We start from the raw sequence: 18,438 nt of genomic DNA, 5'->3' as shown, positions 1-18,438 counted from the left end.
GCAGTCAACTGCCGTATCACAGACTTTTGTTTTGTTTCTCTTATTTGATATTGGACTGAACTTAGATAGTGGAGTCATTCCGGTTTACCTTTATGCAATCAGTGACCAGTTCAAACTCTCGAGGTGCTATTTGTAGTTTCCAAACATTTTCTCTTCTTGAAAACGCTGTCTTTTATAGATTGAGTCAAGGTGTATTGGGCTCTCTTTCACCTGCAGGTTTTGCAATATCTACCATTGTGTGCAGCTATGTATTGCGACACTATTCACCCAAAGCTATTTTGATAGTATGGTTTGTAAGGATTCTTTGTTTTGACTTGACGAGGTCATATTATGTATGATATAGTTTATTTATGGCTGTCGTTGCAAACTTGACTTTTGCCCTTTCAACTCACTGGTTTCTATTTTATTTTTCTCGTTTTCTCTTTGGGGCATTCGTAGCAGCATTCTTTATATATATGCCAGTATGGACTGATGAGTACGTTGATATTGAGAATAGAAAGAAAACTCTAGTATCGATTGAGAGTGCTTATGTAGATTTGCACCTTCAAGGTTCCGCACAAGATGGATTGGACTTGTTCAAGCTTGTGCACCTCTCGGAGTAATATTGGGTTTTATTTTTTCTGGGTATGTCGATGACTTGTGAATATTTGTGTGTGCTTACATAGATTAACCTGTATCTCTAGGCTACTTATTGATTATCAACTTTCATGGAGACTGGCGTTTATCTTTCAGAGTAGTTTTATGCTGTTATGTGTTATTGGTTTATGCTTTTGTCCTCGTTGCTTTATAGATGTTGAGGAGAACAGAGTTTATCCTTCTGTAGTTCCCAAGACTCCTGATTGTAATCGTCTCTGGTCATCTACGAGGTTAAGATGGCAGGCGGGTAAGTCAGTGGAGCAAGAAAGTGTCCATTGTTATGAAGCACTTGTTTTCGACATTACAGATACTGAGTCTCAATACATCTCCTTTGTTGACTCCAAAGATGCAACTAGGAATCATTCTAGACGTCTTTTATATGATTGTCAAGATAATGCTGTTTCGCCAGGGTTTCTAGGAAATGGACGAGTTGCTGAAGAAACTAGTGGTCTTCTTGAAAATGCAAGTGATTCTTCTTCAAATGACGAAAACAATTTTTCCAATAGAGGGTTATTTGGTTTTGCTGCAGTTTCTTCCAATAACTTTGCACAGGTAGGCTTGAGTATTGGAATTTGTCTATTTTTTTTTGGCCTGATTCATTTATCGAATTTTTATAGGGTTTATATGCTTTTGAACAGCCATTGAACCATGCTGCTACAGGACTTTATTATTTTGGGAAGGAGCTCAGTGTTCTTGTTTCAAATAAGCTCTGGATATGCTGTTGTCTAACTCTGGCTTTTCTATTTTTTACTATTGAAGGCATTCGTTATTGGGTTGTTATTTATAGGTATCTAGACTGCTTTTGCTCATTTTGCTTCATTGAAGGGTATGATAGACAAGAGGTTTACTTTGATATTCTTTCCAGCATTGTATTTGTCTTTGTCATTGTTTCTGTGACGGTAATATAGTCTATTTGCCTATTAACTTGCTTCTTATGAAGAATTATTAGGCTCCTATCATTGGAGTTCTTATTGGAGGTCATTTGATTGATAGTCTAGGTGGTTATAAGCAACCTGAGGCTCTTTCGCGTTCGTTAAGAGTCATATGTGTATTTGGCTTTCTGGCATTTATTCCTGCATGGTTTTGTGTATTGAAGAGTCCTTCCAATTTATTATTCTTTGGTATTTCCATATGGCTCATTATATTCTTTGGAGCAGCAATGGTTGCTCCACTTACCGGTATTATGGTAGGGATGAATGAATATCTATCTACTTGAGGCAATTTATTCTGTTAATATAGGTATCGGCTGTTGCGTATGAACATCGTTCAGTAAGCTCAGCGATGAGTTTGTTGATCAATCACATTTTTGGTTACTTTGCAGCTCCTCTAGTCACAGGTTGTATATCTCAATTCTATGGTATAAGTGAGTTGAAGACTGTTTATCTTGCATTTCCAACACTACCATTTTCTAGGAATTGGATTTCCATGCATTTTATTGTTGGGTTCATTTTCTTTGCTATTTGTCATATTTGGAATGATTGACAACAATAGACATTTGCAAACTTTTCAATGCCAAGAGAACTCATTGAATTAGCTTCGTCATAGCTTTGATGGCTCCTTAAATGGTTGTCTTATCATGTATAGTTAGCTACACATATCCATTCCACAAGATGTTACAAGATAGAAAGGGAATATTTCCAACATGTGATTATACAAATACTCTTTTTCCTTTGGTGCAGACTGGTAACATTTTTTATTCGAGTTGTATAACAATATTGAAGATCCTCCCATGTTAGTGTTCTTGAAATGGAAAAACTGTAATAAAAGACCTAGGCAGTCGATACGATTACAAACACAATTTCAGTGACAAGACCCAACTTTCATAAATGGCCTTTATTAGGATCCACTCAAGCTACTTTTAAATAATCAAAGAAATTTTCTCCTATCTTAGCCCTCAACTCCTCTCCTGCTTCTTTTCCGATTTCCACATTGTTTACCAATTCTCCTGCTTTAAAAGTTTCTACCAAGGAAGATCCATCAGGATATGCCACAAGTCCTCGAAAATGTAGTTTGTTGTCTTTCGTAATCCATGCCTGACCAGCTATTGGTGTACGACAGGAGCCATCTAAAGCAGAAAGAAAACTTCGCTCACATTCTACACAAATTCTGGAGTTGGCATCATCCAACTGAGATATCCAGCGATATGAGAAATGATCATTCTCACGTATAGTGACTCCAATGGCTCCTTGAGCAACTGCTGGAAGCATTTCTTCAAAAGACAAAACATGAGCAAAAGAAAATTCTAGTCCCAGTCTATGCATTCCAGCCAAAGCCAATAAAGTTGCATCCACTTGACGTTGCTCCAACTTTTTTAAGCGTGTCTGCAGATTCCCTCTAAAGTTGAGTACCTGCAGGTGTGGATATTTTGCCAAAATTTGAGCTTGTCTTCGTAAGGAAGACGAACCAACCACAGCCCCGTTGGGTAAAGCCGACAAATCTTTCGAATGATAAGAAAGAAATACGTCTCTAGTATCTTCACGAGGTAATACAGCTCCCAATACTATTCCAGTAGGAAGCCAAGTTGGAACATCTTTCAAAGAATGGACAGCAATATCAATTTCTCCTCGCAGTTGAGCCATATCGATTTCCTTGGTAAAGAGACCCTTTCCACCAATATCAGCCAAAGATCTATCCAGTACTTGATCACCTGTAGTATGGATTATCTTGATTTCAACTTGCAATGGTATATCTTGAGATGCAGCTAGCTTTTCAAGACTTTGCCTCACTTGATTAGCTTGCGCCAGTGCCAAAGGAGAACCACGCGTTCCCAGTACCAAGTGGTTCTTATCACCCGAGTGGTTGTTTAAACATATCGTTTGGAATCTTTTATATTCGTATACACTTTTTCCCACTTGTTTCTTCGGAATCTGTTGCCAAAGTCGAAAGTGACAACCAACACAAAAAATGTTTCTCTCTTTCAAGAAGAAGAAGCGAGAAGAATATGAGCGAGTATTCACAGGTAAAGAAGGAGCAAATAAAAGCATCGTAACTTTTTCTCGTTGGAATAACGCGCACAGTGTCACAATGTTCAACTAAGTAGATCTAATTTTGTTTCTTTACAAACATTGATATGATGATTTTTAATCTTCACCAAAGAAACAAGAAGAATGAAAAGGATTTATTCCAAAGCACAGATGAAACTGCAGATAATGGAAAACTATTTTCACTCACAAAAGGACAGAAGTATATGACTACTTTGTCCGTTCTATGGCACTCTTATATCTAAAGTTAGTACGAAATGAAATCTATACAAAGTAGTATTTTTCAGAGTAGTTTAGGAAGAATGTATTGAATAACTCTTAGTAGTAACCGAAGCAACTTGCTTTCTAACTGAAAGTGAAACTTTATGTTTGTAAAAGAGATATTCTTATGTTGAACAGACAAGTGAATATGAGTTGCCAAAGAAGTTATAAACAACTTTAAAGATGGCCATAAACATCAATCAACAAAAAGTATTCCGAATACCACAGAGTCATCTTCCAATTGATAGCCGAAAAGTTATCCCTTTATTGATTTTTCTTTTCAGATGCACGACGAGAGAAAACGTTTGAAAATATTGAAAAATTACCAGCTTTTCCAGACTTGTCTGAAGTTGGTGGACTTGGTGTAGCTGCAGACCCAGTTGAAGGATTATTCATTCCCGACTTGCCTTGAGAATCCATAATTTCATCATATGAAGGTGGAGGAGGCAAATCACTAGGCTGTCCAGAAGGATCCTGCATGCCGTTATTTGAGTTTACATTCTTATTGTTAGGATTCATATTCGTTCCTCCATTCATTCGACGAGTTTCCATTTCACTTGGGAAAAAAGAGGTTTCTACATAATAATTGGCTTGTACATCATTCATCTGGGAACGAATCTGTTGAATCTCGGTATCGTAGGACTTGATTTGATCCTGTAGAACTTTCTTCTCACTACGCAAACGTGTCAACTTTTCTTGGATTTCTTGAATCTTTCGCTTTGTTTTATCCGTTTCAAGTTTGGCATCTGAAAGATGTGAGCGTAATGCTTCAACATCATAATTCATTGGATTGTCTTTTGAACTTGTCTGTTGAGCAGGTGCATTAAGCTCTAATGCCAAACTATAAGGAAGTTCTGAAGGAAGTTGTTCCCCATTACTTGCTAATAAAAATAAATGTGCTGCAACACGAAATTCAAACTTATCCAATTTTTCATCAGCAGAGATATCTGAGAGCTTCAAAATGCGCTGAATCAAATGATCTGCCAGACCAGATTGTGAGAAGTAGTCATTTGCTTGCGAAAAAGAGATATAGCTGCTATGAGCCCAGTCCAACTCTGCAAAAGTCTGATCATAATAAGCTTTCTGTTCCTCTGTAATTTTATAAGAGGATTCATCTTTCTTCATATTGTTGGCTGTCTGAGGACTAGTTCGTTGAGAAGTATTTTTTTCTGAAAAGCTTTCTCCTGTGCCTGTTTCCCACTTAAAGTCTGGAATCAGCTGCATACCCGCAAATCTCTGAAGACTATATACAGAAGGATCTGAACCTCTTTGAGCAATGGCTATTAGTCTTAAAGCTATAAAAAAGTCCTGTCTGTCTAGTTCTCCTTGATGGTTCACATCGGCAATAGACCATATCCTCTTCAAAGTCGGGCGTTGCACACCAACAGCGTGTTCAAAAAAGTCTTTTGCAGGTTTTCCTTTCAAAGTTGGTGCTCCTTTTGACGCCTTTTTCCATAGTTCTTCATATCGCGACTCCTCAAAAGCACTAAGCTTCACGAATTGAACGAGTCCTGTTGAGCGTTTTCAGAAACCAAAAGAAACTTGGAAGGAAACAAAACATACGTTGTTTCTCAGTTTGCTGTATTTTCTGAGTATCTTCACTATTAAAACCTTCAAAAGTCAAAGCTGGTGCAGGATTTACTTGCTGTTGTGGTACATAGTTTGGCAACTGTGTGGGATAAAATGATGGCCTGGTTGGTTGATAGCCATAAAAAGGAGTTCCAGGAGGAGGCGGAGGAGCTGCTGATGGTACGGGAGGATAACCATAGCTTTGATTATAAGGATATCCACCATAAGCCGAGTTATAATAAGGATACGGTTGACCCCACCCACCTGAATAAGTAGGATACATTTATCCAATATGAAATGATTGAATGATGAGTACTTGGAAGCGGATTCCTGGACGTCTTGTTATTGAAAAAGAGATAGAGGACCCTCGATGGTAGAGTTTAGTTTAATATTAACCAGGCTATATCTAGTGACATGTATGTTAGGTACATCAACACACCTAGTTACGAAGGAAACCCCACAGATGCTTGGAGTACGTGATTTGGTTCGACAACCAGCATAGTCGTGAGCTTAACGGGCTTTTTAGAACAGTTGGATTTGAAAAAAGCCGCCAAAGAATTGTTAGAAGACGCTGTCGTAAAATACCATAAGAAATCTCGGTTTCAAAGGAGCGGGCTTCCTAAGGAGTTTTTGGAATCTGCGCAAAGGTCAGGAACTTTAAGAGACCAAGTAAGGCTGTTTTTTTTCAGAAAACTTTTCCTTGAAAGGTTGAAAATTTTTTTTCTTTATGGAAATGACTAGATTGGAGCTCTAGTAACGATAGTAGAAGAAGCGCCACTTTACAAGTTAAAAGGGTTGACCAGCTTAATAGACCAACTTGAAAAGAAGGTATTTCAGAGTTGCACTCTATTTTTACAACCATATTCTCATCAAAGTTCTAGTCTAAACGTGTGATGTTATTGATATTCCCAGCTTTGAAAGATTTGTTCATAAACATACTATTACCGGACAGATATCTCGTTCACTTTTCGCAACGAAATTTTCACTTTGATACGCTTACAAAACGGCATCTTATTTTTGCTATATTTGAATCTGTAAGTTTAAGCGCAAGTTTATGTCTTTTCCAAGTTCTCATCTCTCTGCTATAGCATTTAAAAGAACTCTATCAACGTTACTTGTTGTGTTTGGAAGAACTGTCACAGGATCCTTTGGAATACCCACGAAATATGGCAGTAAGCCTACTTTTTTATTTATTGGAGAAAGAAAACTAACAGTATTTTACTAGTTAAAGCTTGCAAGGGAGCTGATTGAAAGAAAACCAGAAGGAGAGCGTTTTCTTCTTGCTTTGATAATCAACAAAATGGGTGATCCTAGTAAAAATATTGCTTCCAAAAGTGGTTATTTTTTGCATCAGATATTGTTTCGACATCCACATATGAAGAGTTTTATCGCAAGGTAGGTTCAATATTTATCGGATTGGTTTTCAACTCACTATTTTACAAATTTGCATAGGGAAGTTATGCAATTTTGTGTTCGACCCAATCTTCCACTTCGTGCCAAACAATATGCATTGAACTTTTTATCTTTACTGCATTTCACTAGCAAGTAAGAGAAACACATCAGATTTATGGAGAATACTGAGTCTTGTTTCTAGAGAAGATCCCAATTTTCTTCAAAGCTTGTTGACATTTTATCTTTCGGAGTTTCATGAGTTTGTCCGAGAAAAATGGAAGCAGGATAAAAGTGCATCTACAGACAACTACAGCAAACCGATATCATATATTTTGCAAGGTAAAACGACCTGAAGACCTGACGACATGAGTATTGTATGGTTGAAGCTGTTTGTTTAGGTATAAAACGATGTATATTTTTTTTGGAGGAAGAAGAATTGAATGATAAATTGAAGACGGAATTAAGCTCGATTTTTCAAGTAAGTACTTTTTATTTAATTTGTTGTTTTCCTCTCACGTTTCTTTTTTCCAATGGAAACAGATAGCAAAGTCTGACACTGATAGCGATTGGCTTGTAGCAGTGGAGCTTCTTTTTATGTTGAGAAAGGTATTTCTTAATGAATGAAGGGACCATTTCCAATCTGTATTTATTCCTTGTAAGGTCGATGTCAAAGGTTTTGAGGGCTGTGGAAAAGTTTTGTATCAAAGAATATTCGATTCGTTGCATTTGAGTGTCCAGAAACAGGAGCGTTTCCTCAAAATAATTTCCGAGTCTTTGAAATCTGACAATGTGGTTAGCGACTAGTTATTTTTGTATTCTCAATATTTTTCATTTCTTCAAAGGTTGACCGTGTTTGTGCAATGACTAAACGATTATTTCAAGCTGCCTTGGAGAGTAATGCTTGTTTTGCTGCAGCATGCTTGCTTTCTGTCTATCAAGATAATAGTCTATCAGAACTTAAAGGAATATTATCTTCCTTTGTACGTTTTCCAGAGCAAGGCACGATATCTTTGTATCGTTGTTGCCCCCTTACTGATTCTTCCTTTTTTTTTAGGAAGAGAAGACGATTCAAAGAACAAGTCTATAGAGTACAATGGATATGTCATGAATCCTCTGAAAGCAAATGCCGCTATGTCCTGTTTCTGGGAACTTGACTTGTTAAGTCATCATTTTCACCCAACTGTGTCTATTTTTGCTTCCAAAGTGCTGGATGTATGTGAAACACCAGCCTATTCGGGGAATGCTTTGAAAGACTTTTCTCTTCATTCTTTCTTGGAAAGATTCAGCCAACGGAAACCCAAAGCAGGAGTGGTTTGTTATTCAAAATGTATTTTAGGAATGCTATGTTGAATTGCACGATTTTTCCGTAAATAGGTTGAAAGTTTAAAGGGTAGCAGTATCCTTGGTTCATCACAAATATTGGATCGGAACAATGTGGATGAGGTAGTTTTATGGTCCTTTTCTTTTTGTTTTCTAAGCTGCTCTTTTCTCTCCTTCAACTATAGTTTGTCGAAGACCAAGTCACATTGGCAACTCTTGTATCCGAAATGGGAGACAGAAAACTTGATAGAGCTTCAAAGCGGAAGCGTAGAATGATGAAACAAGAAGAGAGAGATGATGATGATGATGATGATGACCTGGATGAAGAGTTTGAACAGGAAGTTCGGCGCAAATTTGGAAATTCTTTAGACATGGATGACATGAGTATTGAGGAAATTGTACGTTTTCTCTTCAATATGATATGAATTGTTTAATATTATCATGCATAGGATGAAGAAGAAGAAAAAGAAGAAGAAGAAGAAGAAGATGATGATGTTATTGTGAAAGAGGTGCATTCTCTGATGAAGGAACCTATAGATGACTTGTTTGATTCTTCATTGGAAAGATACCCAGAAAATAGAAAAAATTACAAGAAACAGAAAAGACATAGCGTATTTGCACCAGCTGAAGAATATGAAGTTGAAATCCCTTGACGATAGAATGTTTTCCATTTCTCCCCATTATGGAAAATGGTGGAGCAATGAGCAGTCTTCAACGAGAAATAACGTGTAGTTACGCCTTTGCAAAAGAACTAGTTTGCAGTCTCCAAGCTCACAATACAAGTCTATTTTGTCCATACTCAGTTTCTACGTTTGAACCGTGTAATCAACCTTGCTTTGTAATCGGTAAACAATCTCTGTACCCAACTTGACACTATTCAACTGGTTCCAACTTTCAGCACAGTCTGAATACGAAAAGAAAGAATTCAACACTCTTTGTATATATTGTCCAATAGGTTTGAATGCAAGGTAAGCTAACTTTATTTCCCCTAGTTTCAAAATATTAGAGTATTCTGTTCTGTAGTAGTAGTAGAAGAGTGTTGTTGGTGACGAGAGATACCATCACTATTCTCCTCTTGTATTACATAAACCAATGACTGCAAATATTTTTTACTTTTTGCAGTGTCAGTTTTCTATAGTGATATGTCTAAGAGAAGTTGTTCTCTGAAAGTTCAGTTTTTATATGAGAAGTAGCATTTTGTGAGAATGTTTCCCGTAGTAGTGACGACAAGGGGAATAGTTTAAGAAACACTTATAGTCAAAGAAAAATCTTCGTTTTCAACTGAATAAGAACATTCTATTTTTTAGTGTTCACGATAGAATGTTGTCTTTTTATTTATTATGTGACTAAAAGTATCGTTGTTCAGATCAAGAAATTATTTTGGATCACGACTGAGGCATCTTCCATGATTCACACACTTGTGTATCTTGAATAGTGGAAAGGTATGAAAAGACTGATAAAGCTATCAGTCAAACCGTTTTCTAAAAAATACATTAGCATTTCAATCATTCTTCTTTCGAGTGTGGTACAAATTTAAACTCGAATAGATTCTTACAATTTGGATATCAACAGGATGCTGTATGGGAATTGGATAAGGCAACTTTTTATAATTCACTGTTTCTCTTTCTTTTTAAGAAACTCATCTATGTCACGAAGAATCAAATTGATTTCTCGTGGTGCAATATCATGAAGAAATAAAAAGATATTGGGCTAGCTTAAAGCTCAATGAACGAAGCTTCGTAAAGCCACAATATTCTCTTAAGAAAATACTCCCGTGCAAACAATTTGATGCAGTAACATTTCCTTCACTTCTCGTATTTTCCACTTGCGTAACATTTCAGCTTATAATTGGATCAGCTATTTGCACTGATGGATTATTCCCTACAGACACAGATTGGATGGAACCCGACTGAACAGGTCTATCATTGCATTTTCCAACAAACTCAAAAGTGTGTTTTGAATTGGTCTGAGCAAAATGACTGTCTGAAAAAAATTATCAAGACCTTCATTAACCTTGTAACCAAAGAAGGCTTTAAGAGATATGGTCGAACATACTACAACTTGACAATGAGGAGGTATTTATAGACAATTTTTTCTCTCTTATCCAATATCAATTGTGACGCAACTGAGTGTAAAAATTTAGCAATTTCTGCCTTAATCATAGAAAGTTCAATACCAGGACTTGAAAACCATTTTAATGCTACGCCAGTCGAATGGATCATCTTTCTGGTCAGGATATCACTTTCAGTGGTTTCCATTTCCATGGCTGTTTGGTCTGCAGAATATTCACCTTGTCCAAGAAGAATGCGTTTTCACTAGTTTGCGTAACTCGAATGAGAACATCAGGTTCAGTGGAGTTTTGTCTCGTGAAAATAAATATTCCATCATTTGATAGATGAGTTTCAAAGAATGTTTCCAAGCATTCATATGATAAGGTTTTTTTGCCAGCACTATGAATACCAACCATTATGGAACTCAATACTGGAACAAATTTGGGAATGGAAACAGAACGACCATCAAACACAAAGAACAAGACCAAGTATAATTTTAAACTTGAAATGGTTGATATAAAGAGATTAATGAGTCAAAACCAACTACAAATGAAAAAAATAGGAGGAATATTCCGACATTCAGTTTTGATATACTTCAAAGCAAGCTTTGGAATGACCAATTTGACAAATGTTTCTTTGTTTGGTTCAGACCTTTTTCGAACCTGTTCACCTTGTTAGACTATCCAACAGAGTCCCTCCAGTCTATGATGAGTGCCACTTCAATTCTCACAAAGGTTTTTAGTTTGAGCTGTAAAGTGAAGGCTTTTTATTCGAGCTTCTTTTAGAACATCTTTCAAGCTCTGCATGGTTTCTGTTGTAGTGGTGTCACGGTTCATCATAGACACTTGGCTTTATAGTCTTTGTCCAAAGTTGTATACTCTATACAGCAACTCTTCTTAAACTCTGGAGTTCTATGGAGATTTGCTATTTGTATTGTCGAAAAGAGAGTCGAGGTAGAAGGGTTCCAAGCAACCTTTAAGTTGGTGACCCGTCTAGGTATCTCCTAATTCAGTTTAATTTTATCCAATATTATTTCAGAGTATTTTAACTTTCAAGGCTTCAGTACAGAACCTTGTCCTGTAGGTACTGGTTGAGATCCAGTTTTTGTGGTTCAAGGTAATTTGTAGGAAATTAGCTAGATTCTGAGTTGGCTCTTATGTTTATTCTCTTTCCATAGTTTTCTTTATTGTTGCGTCTTTTAGGCTATTCATGTTGTTACATATCCAATATACTCTCTTTAACAAGTTGAATTGGCGTTTTTTTAGGCTTTGACTCACAAAGAGGACAAACTCGGTTCACCTCACATATTCAAAGGTTCCTCTTTTGTTGTCAAAACTGACTATTTTCTATGATTCCAAACCAAACTATTGAATTCTTCTATTGTTTAAAAAATGTCATATTTCCCGACGCAATGAAACTTGTCGAAAATTATTTAAACCTAGAAGCAAAGATCTCCAATTTCTTTGGTTTTCGTATTGCATAAATGGCAAGGAGAGACAATACTATTATTGTATGGTAAATATGTGTACGAGTAATGTCCAATTACCAATTGGGAGAGTATTCTTAGTTGTACAACTATTGTTCCGACTGAATTTTTTTCTGAAAAGTTTGCCAAAGTTATCTTAGAAGTAGCAATTGGGGAACATAATCTGCTAGTTGAAAGAAAAGTTGCTCCATACTTTCTTCTTCCTTCTTTTTTTGATCATAGGAACGAAATAAAGTTGATTTATTTGCTATAACAGTTACAAAAGAGTGTAAAAAAAGCAATTTCTCGTTGAACACAGTAGTTGAATTACTGTATACCATTTACTTTATTTACACAAGTCAACTCTTCAGATCGCCACACCCTAAAATATTCTAGACTCTTTGGTTACAGTCAAACTATTTGTACCGCAAAGGTTGCTTGGTTTTTCAAATATTATTGATCTCTTACATTTTGGACGATTCAATGGACTACAATCCATGTACAAGGAACGAGAAAGAATATCAAAAGAGTCGTTGGCAAAAGTTTCATAGAGGTACAAAAACGACTCGAAAGTTATCAGCAAACAATTTATCTAGTCCAATTCCACCTCTTCCTGAGAGCAAACTCAATTATAGTGAACTTGCTACTATTGTTCTTTTTACAAGATGATGAACTTGAGCAAAAACGGCAGTAGCTTGATCTATTGAAGAAGAGTGTTTTGATACACAATGACGCTTTGAAATGATCAATACAAGCAAAGAAATTTTATAGCAGACAAAAGGTTGTACTCGAGATATTAATAGAACAGAAAAAAAGGATTCACAAGTCATTGATCAACTCGTGAGTTTGTAGTACTACATTATCCACATACACTAGTAGTGGTTTAGACAATTCTAAAGACATTCCTGGATATAAAGCCGTGAACAAGAAAAGCATATCTACAAAACTGCGACCACAAGAAACCACGAGGAAAGATGATCTTGCTATTTCCTTTGAACAACGTTTTCTTCTATTGAGAAAGACCAGTTGAGTTTTGTGTGTGAGTTGTTCGATTTTGACTTGAGAATCTTTCCAGTCTGTTTGAAAACCCTTGTTTAATATCAAGTCAGTGTTTCTGATCACTCTCATTGACTCAACAGACGTATGTGTTGTCTCCTAGACACTTGAAAACCTCTCCAACTTTGTGAGTTTTGTTCCACAAACTTGAAGAAAAGAGTGGATTCTGTTACCCTTTGAAGGATTTTCGACGCGATGGCTAACAGAAAGAATTGTAAAATGAATCTAGGACGTGGAAACTGCACTACTATTGGTTCCAAGCCTTGACTTGTTGGGTAGTTGACTGCAAAATACTTGAATTGTATTTTCTAGTGTTGGCGATTTTATCTTGTCTGAAATTGTCATATTCTTTTCCTAGAGTGATAAAGAAAGTCAAGGTAGATAGAACTGCCACCTATGTAAAGTAGGGAATAAAAGGTTTTAAAGTGTCAAACAGACACAACTGGCAAGTTGACAAGCAGAAAATCCAATGCTATAATTAATAGTCAAAACACACAAGACATTTTCTCTGAATGGTGGATGTCATTTATAGTCTATCTATATGAACTTTTTTTTATATGGGAAAATATTTCTCATGTTGTGGTTTAATATTACAAATGTCATTCAAATATTGATGGGGTTCCTTTTTGGTTGTGTTGCTTGAAGAAAAAATCTGAAAGTGGCTGAGAAAGCTTTTTGGACGAGTTGTTTCAGTTGTTGTCCAGTCTGTAACAGAGTCTTGGTTTTTGTGACACAAGTACCAGACTTTTATTTACGTGGTTGAAAGTGACACCATCTAAAAGGGAGAAACTTTCCATCTTGTACCAAAGTTTAAGCAGTTGGAGATCAAAGTGAAAAAGAAAACGGCTCTTCCAATTTTACCTTTTATTGCAAAAGCAATACGATCTTTCAAGTTTGCTCTTTCAACTATTTTTGTAAAAAGACTTGAGAATTTTTATAACAAGTTGGTTTGATTGATTGGTTACTCGCAGTAGTTGGAATTCCGAAGGGAAGTGTAACAAGTCATTTGTCACGTTGTGTGTATATCTATGTATCCTGTTCATCACTAGGAAAGAAATAGGAACGCTTTTTGTGGAAACATGATGAGTTTCTAAGGAGAGCACGAGTATCTATACTAGGTTTTCTATTCCAGGAACCAAGTTGGTATGTCTTTATAGAGTTGTTTGTACATGGTTAGGTAACTAGTTGAGTATTTCTTTTTACTCGAAAGAAATAAAAGGGTGTAACTACTTTTGTATAGTCAACTGCAAACTGTTGTTAACGATAATTCTGTCAATTTCAAACTTGAGACTATATTTTCGAAAACGCTCAATCACTGCAAATAATACCCAACTATGACTGCTGCTTCCAACTCAGTAGAGTCTTTCTTTTTTGGAGTTGTTTCAAAACAAAGTGATGTATGCTTACACAACGACTCTTCATCCATTTTTTGTTGAATGAGAAAACTACAAACTAGGGAATGGTGCTAGAAGATTGACTTGATATTTTTCCCATACAACTTGAGAAAGTTTGATGGTTGTAACTTTTTCAGCAACGTACTAAAGCAACCATGTTGGGACCAAGGTTCAAAGAATAATCATCCAATCATTTGAAATGTTGAGGACACCATGTAGAGTTTGAAATTTTTGTTGTACTTTTGTGTCAAAGGACAAGTTATTCAAGTAGCAACTCAACTTTTAGGTTACATTTTTTTGGGGTTTTTTTGTTCTATTTTTTCACAAATAGTCTTGCCTTGTCAAGTAGAAGAGAGAGAGAGGAGGGGTGTGAGGGTTTATCCTCTTTTTTTTATTGTATAGAGCTATGAACTCTTCTACTTTATTGTGTGTGTGTATACAATAGGGAGTATTGGAAATGTTCTCTCCTTTTGAAACTTGACCTTTGAAGGAGAGTTTGGACCTCACTATGAAAGTTTGAAGAGTTTTGACCTTTTGAGTTGTTTTTATTGAGTGTATCCCCTCACACAAGAGTGACAATTAGGAAGATGGGTTTATTTTCTAGACACTCGTATATCTATATATATATATATATTTGTAGTGTAAAACAAGAGAGAGTTGGTTTTTTTTGAGAGGGGTTTAAAAGCTAGGTTTTTATTGTTTGTATAATAAAAAAAGAGTGTTGGTTTGTTTTCCTTTTGTTGAGTTTCAAACTGTTTTGTTGCCACGTGTCATCATTTGATTCATCTCAAAAGCCCGCGCAACGAACCGTCACTTTTGGCTTTTTAAATAGCATTTTTTTCCAGAAAAATGAAGCCAGACAGACAAGAAGGAAACCACTTTTACTAGTTTTCAAAGACGAGTAAAGTGGAGTGATATGCGAAAGTTGAATGGCTTTATGTATGGATGAAGATGATGTTTGAATTTGGGAGTGGGGGAATCCCTGAATGGGGGTAGTCCCTTTCCAATGATGCATGATCTGTAATCCATCTTTGCCATTGATTTCAAAACTGTGGTATTCAGAGTGGTTTCAAAAAGAGAAAGAAAGAAGGAGGTGTTGAAGATGTGCTTGTGCGTATTGCATAGATGTATGTATTTGCGTGTCTTTATGTCTCTTTTTCTTTGTCTCTTTTGGAATTTTTTCTGTATACTGCATGTTGTGATGTATATAGTATGGTTAGGAGTTGATGTATTAAACTACCGATGATTTGGTAATGTTATTTTGATTCAAAAGTATGAATATAGTTTCCATCTTGATGAGTTAGAGATTATTTGGCTTGAATTTTCATTCGCCGCTCATCTTTATAGAATGGACTATATGTTTTTTGTCTTTTTGAAGGAAACCTCTGCTACTCTATTTTCCTTTATGTATTGTCATGATTTCATTTTTGTGTGAATCACAGTACTGGATGTAAAATAGTAAGTAGTATTTTGAGAGATGTATTTTCTTCCAACAAGACAAAGGAATGAAACAAAGGATGGTTTTTTCAATGATGAATGTTATAGATGGATCCCATCTGTTGTGTTTGGGGTTTCATTGAGACGTTTATTATTCGAAAGAGAAAAAGTAAAATTTCCATCTTTTCCAGTTTAGGAAAAGAGGAAGAGGAAGAAAAAAGGTGAAAATTCCACCAAAGTTGTGTACGACACAAAGATACAATTTTTTGACTTATGGTATGTACATTTTATGTGTGTATATTCATGTTGTTTCTATTGTGCTGTTTTTGTGTGTATATCAATCAATTTTGTGGACATTTTCTCTCTTTTCTTTGTGTTGTATATACATGATACCCCGTTGATCCTGCGGGTCGCGTATGCTTGTCTCAAGGATTAAGCCATGCAAATGCCAGTATAAGCCACATGGATGGCGAGACTGTGAATGGCTCATTAAAACAGTTATAATCTACACAATGTTTGTTTGTTATATGGATAACCCTAGTAATGCTAGAGCTAATACATGCCCTATTTCCATTTTTGGGAATTGCACTTATTAGTGGTCCTACTTTACACTTTTCCTGTCACAGGGTTTAGTGTTGAATGTTGAATCATGATAATTTTGTGGATTGATAGTCTTCTTTACTGTTGACGCATTGTTTGAATATCTGCCCTATCAACTTTTGACGGTAGGATTGAGGCCTACCGTGGTGTTGACGGGTAACGGGGAATTAGGGTTCGATTCCGGAGAGGGAGCCTGAGAGATGGCTACCACATCCAAGGATGGCAGCAGGCGCGCAAATTACCCAATCCTGACACAGGGAGGTAGCGACAAGAAATACTGATAGATAACACTAAGTGTTATTTTATTGGCATGACGTTTATGTAAACGCGTAACGAAGTAACGATTGGAGGGCAAGTCTGGTGCCAGCAGCCGCGGTAATTCCAGCTCCAATAGCGTACACGAACGTTGTTGCAGTTAAAACGCCCGTAGTCTGAACTGTGAGATGTTTTTCATTTTACTCTTTTTTTTGAAAGAGTATGAATGGACGACACTCATTTTGAAATGAATGTTTTGATTGATCTTGATTGATTGATTTTTTACATTGATTTTGATTTACTGTGAAAAAATTAGAGTGTTTCAAGCGCTTCTTGTGAAAGTATAGCTTAGCATGGTATAATAGTATTTATGTATTGATAAGACTTTAGTAGGAAGTTTTATTGATTGAAAATGCATCAATAGGGGTAGTTGGGGCCATTTGTATTCCCTAGTCAGAGGTGAAATTCTTGGATTTTTGGAAGACGAACAGTTGCGAAAGCGTTTGGCAAGGATATTCCCATTGATCAAGGACGAAAGTTAGGGGATCGAAGACGATTAGATACCGTCGTAGTCTTAACCATAAACGTTGCCATCTTAAAGATGGTGTATTGATTATTCAATCGTACATCCTTTTTATTCGGGAAACCAAAGAATTTGGGTTCTGGGGGGAGTATGGTCGCAAGTCTGAAACTTAAAGGAATTGACGGAAGGGCACCACCAGGAGTGGAGCCTGCGGCTTAATTTGACTCAACACGGGGCAACTTACCAGGTCCGGACATGATCATGATTGACAGATTGATAGCTCTTTCTTGATTTTATGGGTGGTGGTGCATGGCCGTTCTTAGTTGGTGGAGTGATTTGTCTGGTTAATTCCGTTAACGAACGAGACCTTTTCCTGCTAACTAGTTATATTGTATTTGAAGATATACGATATATACTTCTTAGAGGTACTATTCGTTTTTCACGGATGGAAGTTTTAGGCAATAACAGGTCTGTGATGCCCTTTGATGTCCTGGGCTGCACGCGGGCTACACTGATGCGATCAAATAGTTGTAAGAGACCATTTCTGAGAAGAGTATGGTAAACTTTGAAATTGCATCGTGCTTGGGATTGAATACTGTAACTGTATTTATGAACGAGGAATTCCTTGTAAACGCGAGTCATCAACTTGCGTTGAATACGTCCCTGCCCTTTGTACACACCGCCCGTCGCTCCTACCGATTGAACGATCCGGTGAAGCGTACGGCTTGTTTTATTTTTTGATTTGAAAGGGTAAGATGAAAAGTACGTTGAACCTTATTGTTTAGAGGAAGGAGAAGTCGTAACAAGGTTTCCGTAGGTGAATTTGCGGAAGGATCATTCACAGTTGTAAGGTATATGGATAGGTTGATGTGAGAGAGGTATATAATGGGTGGATAAAGGGAAGAGTGTGGAAAGTATGCGAGTATTTTCTAAACTTTCTTTATCGATGTATATCTATTTTTCTCTCTCTCTATCCATATATATCTTATATACACCCTGTGCACTGCACGAAAGAAAGGAAGGGAGAAAGAAGCGAGAGAGAGAGGAGGGAGAGAATGCGGAGAGAAACCAGGGAATAAAGAAGAGAAAGAATGAGAGAGGAGAGAGAGAGAAAAATACTCTTTCTCTATTTCTCATCATTTTCTCATTGTTTCTCATATTTCTCTATATTTCTCTATTTTCTCTATTTCTCATTATCTTTTTCTTTTTCTCTCTTTTTTATTTTCCTCTCTATTATCTATTTTCTCCCTTTTTGAGAGTATGTTACCAAAAATAGAAATAATCTAAAAATAGCAACTAGAAAAAGAATAAAGCTCTCAACGGTGGATATCTCGGCTCTCTTTACGATGAAGAACGCGGCAAAAAGCGAAATGTAGTGTGAACTGCAAGTTTTTGTGAATCATTGAATCTTTGAACGCAAGTTGCGCTTTCAAGTTTATTTTTCCTTGGAAGCACGTCTGTTGGAGTGTCTTTCATATACATCATTTATTGGGATGCA

General features: G+C 36.5%; 5 protein-coding genes and 2 non-coding genes across 7 annotated transcripts in view, besides 2 other annotated features; 4 read left to right on the top strand and 3 right to left on the bottom strand.

The window, feature by feature from the left end:
* Positions 1-68: 68 nt before the first annotated feature.
* On the top strand, positions 69-2,433 carry Gasu_43820 (MFS transporter). Its single transcript, XM_005704504.1, has 10 exons — positions 69-289; positions 344-475; positions 535-624; positions 684-883; positions 944-1,188; positions 1,254-1,423; positions 1,472-1,535; positions 1,586-1,822; positions 1,876-1,999; positions 2,049-2,433. Exons 1-10 carry the CDS (start codon positions 93-95, stop codon positions 2,168-2,170), a joined length of 1,581 nt encoding a protein of 526 aa, XP_005704561.1. The 5' UTR covers positions 69-92; the 3' UTR covers positions 2,171-2,433.
* A 20-nt stretch (positions 2,434-2,453) lies between these two features.
* On the bottom strand, positions 2,454-3,758 carry Gasu_43810 (hydroxymethylbilane synthase). Its single transcript, XM_005704503.1, has one exon. The coding sequence runs from the start codon at positions 3,618-3,620 to the stop codon at positions 2,484-2,486; it is 1,137 nt and encodes a 378-aa protein (XP_005704560.1). The 5' UTR covers positions 3,621-3,758; the 3' UTR covers positions 2,454-2,483.
* A 206-nt stretch (positions 3,759-3,964) lies between these two features.
* Gasu_43800 (epidermal growth factor receptor substrate 15) lies at positions 3,965-5,738 on the bottom strand. Its single transcript, XM_005704502.1, has 2 exons — positions 5,442-5,738; positions 3,965-5,389 (listed from the first exon to the last, which is right to left on the bottom strand). Exons 1-2 carry the CDS (start codon positions 5,728-5,730, stop codon positions 4,143-4,145), a joined length of 1,536 nt encoding a protein of 511 aa, XP_005704559.1. The 5' UTR covers positions 5,731-5,738; the 3' UTR covers positions 3,965-4,142.
* Positions 5,739-5,748: 10 nt separating this feature from the next.
* Positions 5,749-9,422, top strand: Gasu_43790 (CCAAT-box-binding transcription factor). Its single transcript, XM_005704501.1, has 17 exons — positions 5,749-5,820; positions 5,873-5,919; positions 5,974-6,116; positions 6,189-6,275; positions 6,329-6,481; positions 6,536-6,619; positions 6,673-6,842; positions 6,900-6,992; positions 7,042-7,178; positions 7,238-7,317; positions 7,380-7,445; positions 7,500-7,631; positions 7,682-7,838; positions 7,894-8,150; positions 8,214-8,282; positions 8,345-8,557; positions 8,609-9,422. The coding sequence occupies exons 1-17, from the start codon at positions 5,753-5,755 to the stop codon at positions 8,810-8,812; spliced, it is 2,160 nt and encodes a 719-aa protein (XP_005704558.1). The 5' UTR covers positions 5,749-5,752; the 3' UTR covers positions 8,813-9,422.
* A 3,002-nt stretch (positions 9,423-12,424) lies between these two features.
* On the bottom strand, positions 12,425-12,898 carry Gasu_43780 (uncharacterized protein). Its single transcript, XM_005704500.1, has one exon. The coding sequence runs from the start codon at positions 12,801-12,803 to the stop codon at positions 12,495-12,497; it is 309 nt and encodes a 102-aa protein (XP_005704557.1). The 5' UTR covers positions 12,804-12,898; the 3' UTR covers positions 12,425-12,494.
* Positions 12,899-15,953: 3,055 nt separating this feature from the next.
* Gasu_nc0075 lies at positions 15,954-17,780 on the top strand. Its single transcript, XR_009833494.1, has one exon. It is a non-coding gene; the product is annotated as an 18S ribosomal RNA (ribosomal RNA).
* Positions 17,236-17,408: a sequence feature (Protein overlapping with rRNA (Gasu_43770, EME28036.1) was converted to a misc_feature.).
* Positions 17,726-17,813: a sequence feature (Protein overlapping with rRNA (Gasu_43770, EME28036.1) was converted to a misc_feature.).
* A 439-nt stretch (positions 17,814-18,252) lies between these two features.
* Gasu_nc0074 overlaps positions 18,253-18,438 on the top strand; it is a 4,059-nt gene continuing 3,873 nt past the window's right edge. The window contains exon 1 of the ribosomal RNA XR_009833493.1: positions 18,253-18,438. This exon is cut by the window's right edge and continues 3,873 nt beyond it. This is a non-coding gene — a ribosomal RNA (28S ribosomal RNA).

This window comes from Galdieria sulphuraria, assembly GCF_000341285.1.
Source record: "Galdieria sulphuraria unplaced genomic scaffold scaf_40, whole genome shotgun sequence".
Classification (NCBI taxonomy): domain Eukaryota; phylum Rhodophyta; class Bangiophyceae; order Galdieriales; family Galdieriaceae; genus Galdieria; species Galdieria sulphuraria.
This window is presented reverse-complemented; position numbering and strand designations above follow the sequence as displayed.

Bases quoted from the DNA above. Each gene is read 5' to 3' on its own strand.
- Gasu_43820 (XM_005704504.1), top strand. From the start codon at position 93: ATGCAATCAGTGACCAGTTCAAACTCTCGAGGTGCTATTTGTAGTTTC. The intron at 1,536-1,585 runs GTAATATAGTCT...AAGAATTATTAG, and splicing joins TTGTCATTGTTTCTGTGACG to GCTCCTATCATTGGAGTTCT. The intron at 1,823-1,875 runs GTAGGGATGAAT...CTGTTAATATAG, and splicing joins CTCCACTTACCGGTATTATG to GTATCGGCTGTTGCGTATGA.
- Gasu_43780 (XM_005704500.1), bottom strand. From the start codon at position 12,803: ATGAGAGTGATCAGAAACACTGACTTGATATTAAACAAGGGTTTTCAA.
- Gasu_43800 (XM_005704502.1), bottom strand. From the start codon at position 5,730: ATGTATCCTACTTATTCAGGTGGGTGGGGTCAACCGTATCCTTATTAT. The intron at 5,390-5,441 runs GTATGTTTTGTT...AACGCTCAACAG, and splicing joins ACAGCAAACTGAGAAACAAC to GACTCGTTCAATTCGTGAAG.
- Gasu_43790 (XM_005704501.1), top strand. From the start codon at position 5,753: ATGATGAGTACTTGGAAGCGGATTCCTGGACGTCTTGTTATTGAAAAA. The intron at 5,821-5,872 runs GTAGAGTTTAGT...CATGTATGTTAG, and splicing joins GAGATAGAGGACCCTCGATG to GTACATCAACACACCTAGTT. The intron at 8,151-8,213 runs GTTTGTTATTCA...TTCCGTAAATAG, and splicing joins GGAAACCCAAAGCAGGAGTG to GTTGAAAGTTTAAAGGGTAG.
- Gasu_43810 (XM_005704503.1), bottom strand. From the start codon at position 3,620: ATGCTTTTATTTGCTCCTTCTTTACCTGTGAATACTCGCTCATATTCT.